At 36.4% G+C, this 3,843-nt stretch overlaps 1 protein-coding gene across 1 annotated transcript; it reads right to left on the bottom strand.

Moving 5' to 3' along the window:
• Nucleotides 1–1,959: 1,959 nt before the first annotated feature.
• On the bottom strand, nt 1,960–3,843 carry LOC144569370 (Cysteine proteinases superfamily protein). Its single transcript, XM_078319684.1, has 2 exons — nt 3,620–3,843; nt 1,960–3,000 (listed from the first exon to the last, which is right to left on the bottom strand). Exons 1-2 carry the CDS (start codon nt 3,724–3,726, stop codon nt 2,148–2,150), a joined length of 960 nt encoding a protein of 319 aa, XP_078175810.1. The 5' UTR covers nt 3,727–3,843; the 3' UTR covers nt 1,960–2,147.

Raw genomic sequence — 3,843 nt, 5'->3', positions numbered from 1 at the left:
CTTTTTCAGTCAATGAGGGTTACTATCACACCAATCTATTATTAGCAATTGTATTGGAAATGATTCACACGCAAAAAAAAAAATTATTCGTGTAATAATTTCGTATGTAAGGTTGGATGCTATATTTATTTAATTAATTAAATGACTGGTAACTAATACGATCTAAAAGGTATTTAAGGAGGCCTAAAGTACTTCCTTCCACAAAGTTCCTAACATTTGTCTCTAGGCGCTCTTTAATTAATCCAGCTTGCTTATTTTCATTGCAATACAGCAAGCGAGAAAGAGAGAGAGAGAGAGAGAGCTGCCAAGGTCTTCCAAAAAGAGAAATAGATCAGAGATACAGAGAGATTGCCATTTATAAACAAGAAGGACAAGCCCTGCCAATTTTTCAGAGGGAGGTCATGACATTTCTCTAACTACTAATTAGTGGAAGAGAAGAAATTAAGGGCTAAGGTTTTCTATTAAGGTATATGACGTGTTCTTTTGTTGTAGATATATTCCTCTTTGTTTGATGTTCTGCAACAAGACAAAGGAGAATTTAAGATGGAACATCTATAGTAGAGGTCTCTTTGAATTGTACAGTTGTGGATATTATTAGAGAGGCTTTTTTAGCAGAGAGAATAGTAATCTTGCTGTTCTATCAATTCTGCTCAAAATAAATTAAGGAATATAAGAGAGTATTCTTCAGTGCCATATACATACAACCGCAAGGTACGTCTCATCTCGTATTTATTTCTACTTCAGAAGCTCCATGTAGTGCATGCACTCAAGTTTATAGTTAGTTCTGTTGTTTTTCTTCGTTTGAGCAAATATGATGCTAGATGTCACTTCCAGATTAGCATGGTTGAATATCAGTGTCAAACTGCCAATTAATTAACAATTCTACTTTTATCTTTGAAAGAAGCTAATTCTTTTCGCAGTTTCAAAATTACAGGATGTATGTTTCTCAAAAAAATAAAAGTAAAAATAATAAAAAAGAGATTTTGAGATGCTACTCCAGATTTCAGTGCTCAGATCATATCTTTGGTGTATCAGTAGTTCAGTACCATCATGCTGTACCAGAAACCAGCTCACGCTGTCAAAATACCTATTTAGATTATCACCTTTTTATATTCTACATTTTCTAATTCAACAGATGGAAAAGGAAAGAGTGGCCGAAGTCGAATCAAGCCCGAAAGTTACACCACCTGAATTAAAAGAGTTCTCAGAATTACTTGAACGGGAGGCCTATAGAAAACAATTAGTCCGGAAAAACGGTTCGTTGGAAAAACTTGAGAAAGTCAATCCCTCCTTTTGGAACCCTAAATTTGAGCTTGAGGATTTCGTTATACAACCAAAAGAGGAGCAACTTCCTAGAGTTCGTAGCGAGCCGCTAATGGAGGAGGGGATGTACATGATGGTAGAAGAAAAAGAGAGGTTAATGAGAGGCACAAAAAGGGTTAGAGGAGCAACTCCGAGCACATCTGAGGTTGCTGAAGAGAGAAGGTCAGAGAACATCAGTGGTAGAGGGTTTGATTTGGATTTAAATAAAGTAGTTGAAGATTCTTTTAGCAGTAACTAAAGTTATAGTTTATGTTGACATGAACATGAAATACAAATAGCCAGTTTATAGAATGCATGTTCGTATGGATTTCAGAAAAAACCTAGAACACAATTGGTTTTAGGTAGTATGACTATGAAGATTATTTGTCTGATCTTGTATTAAGCCTCTTTGGCATTTACTATGTAAATTATCTTAATGTGTGAACTAAAACATTATTCTTATCTATCTGATGCAGAACAAGTTTTAACTTATCTATGTTGTAACCAAATTGCTGCTTTTACTAGTACTACATCTGTTTTTTCAATTCAATAGGTTGGAGCAATAGGAACGATAGGAGCATTCACATGCAAAATTCTTCCTAAACCCAAACAGGAATTCTTAATAATACCATCTGAAAATAACCGTAGCATAGAAGAAAGAAAGAAAATTGATTGTTTCTAATTTCTCTCCAACAAAAATTTCATGTACCAATTTAATAACAGAACATAAATTTTACTAAATTCATCATAGCAAAACCCAAAAAGAGCCCACTAAAGGGTACTCAGTAACAAGTGTGAACAAATTTCTGACAAAATAGTGTTGTAGAAATGCCCATTTTGCACCTTTATTCGACGATTGATACAACTGAGTTGTAATGCTCACCAAGCCCATAAGCATGCTTGTGGTACGATAATAACACACTTGGATTATGCTTCACATCTCCTGATTTGTACTCCTTCCCCATCTCTACCTCAGGAAAACTACCCGAATAAACAACTATATGCTTTTTCAACACATGGGTCAAAGCTCCCAATTCAAGTTGACCACCCCAAATGGCGGTCGACCCCACCTCATCACAATATTTATCAAAATCTGATTCAGCTTTGCCTTCTGAGAGAAAAAATGGGAGAAAATCGGCTGCATTCTCTTTCATGTATTTTGCGACCATCTCCCGTAATTCCTGATAATTGTATGGTGCAATGCCATTATTGTAGAGAGACAATTGATTCTCTACAGCTCGGTACAAACAATGACCATCAGGTTTGATTTCATTTATCATTAACCCTAGTGGCTCGAGCTTCTTCACCAGATTTTCATTCTCTACCATTCGGTCACTGATTAAATTATTTTGCTCCTCTTGGATCCTCTGCTCTCTTGCTAGTTCCTCTTGTGCCCTTTTACCTCTTCTCTTTGCACCTTTTGACTGTTTTGAGGATTCAGACTGGGGAGCAGAGCAGGAAACACCAGCAATAGCTTTAACCAGATTGTCGAGGCTTGATTTTTTATCTTCAGAGGTGGTGCTACTTGTGTAGCCTAATGAGGCAAGTTCTTGAGATTGTTTTGCTTCTAATTCAGAGGATAGGCGAGAAATTTCTTCTTCAACTTGCTTTTTCTTCAATTTTTGTTCGGCTTTGCTCCCCTTGGCAGCGCCTTTTTTTAGGATTAATTCTTTTTCCTGGAGCTTTGCTTTCTCTTTCCTGTCAGACAGCAATAATGTTGCAAATAATCTTAAGTGGGTACTGCAGTAATTTTAACCTATGTATGTGAAACATAATCTGTGCCTTTTCTTAACTTTGTGTTGTGTTTTGGGATTAGACAAAAACCAGGATTAGAGAAAATAAGAAAGAACCATGTAACATCTATCAGAATTAGAGTACTTGTTCATACCTGGACAGAACCTGCTTATCAACGTCTTAAAGAGCAGTTGAAACTAATTTGTTAAAACTACTTTATCAAAATAACGTTCCCTTTTTTCAGTTGTATTTCACTACTTCATTTCAGGTACTTCAATTTTTGTTTTACAGTCCCACCTTGATAAGAGAACTAGATCATAAGTTCATAACAGAAACAAAAGTACTGAAATCATGGACAAAAAACTGGCTGATACCAAAATCGGAATTTGGTGAAACTCATAAATAAACCATCTCAATAAATCTACAATGAATAAAAGGTTCACCTATACAGAGGACGAGAATGATACATAGGATAGAGATTTTGATTTAATTTTCTAACGGGTCGTTAACTAATTACTATAAGGCTTGAAATCAGAGCTGCTTACTCCAGATAAGCCATACAGTGAATAGTTTAGAAAATAACCTGTGCCGCGAAAGCATCTCCTCGCGAGATTCTTCCTGCTGCGCCGGAGGATCGGCTTCGCGCTCTATTGCGGATATCACTTCCTTCGATTCTAGGGTTTCTGCCATTGGAGGCGCCTGTAAGAGACACAGAGAGAGAGAGAGAACAGCACAGAGGGACTATTGTCGCATTTATTCGCTCAAAATTGTAAAATATACCAGTTTTCTCGAATTGTCGACCACTTC

Source organism: Carex rostrata, chromosome 18, assembly GCF_964058835.1.
Source record: "Carex rostrata chromosome 18, lpCarRost1.2, whole genome shotgun sequence".
Classification (NCBI taxonomy): domain Eukaryota; kingdom Viridiplantae; phylum Streptophyta; class Magnoliopsida; order Poales; family Cyperaceae; genus Carex; species Carex rostrata.
The sequence above is the reverse complement of the archived record's forward strand: the minus strand, read 5'-3'. Positions and strand labels throughout refer to the sequence as shown.

Excerpts from the sequence above, each read along its gene's own strand:
- LOC144569370 (XM_078319684.1), bottom strand. The coding sequence starts at position 3,726 with ATGGCAGAAACCCTAGAATCGAAGGAAGTGATATCCGCAATAGAGCGC. Across the intron at positions 3,001-3,619 it reads GAGATGCTTTCGCGGCACAG|GAAAGAGAAAGCAAAGCTCC; the intron begins GTTATTTTCTAA and ends GCTGTCTGACAG.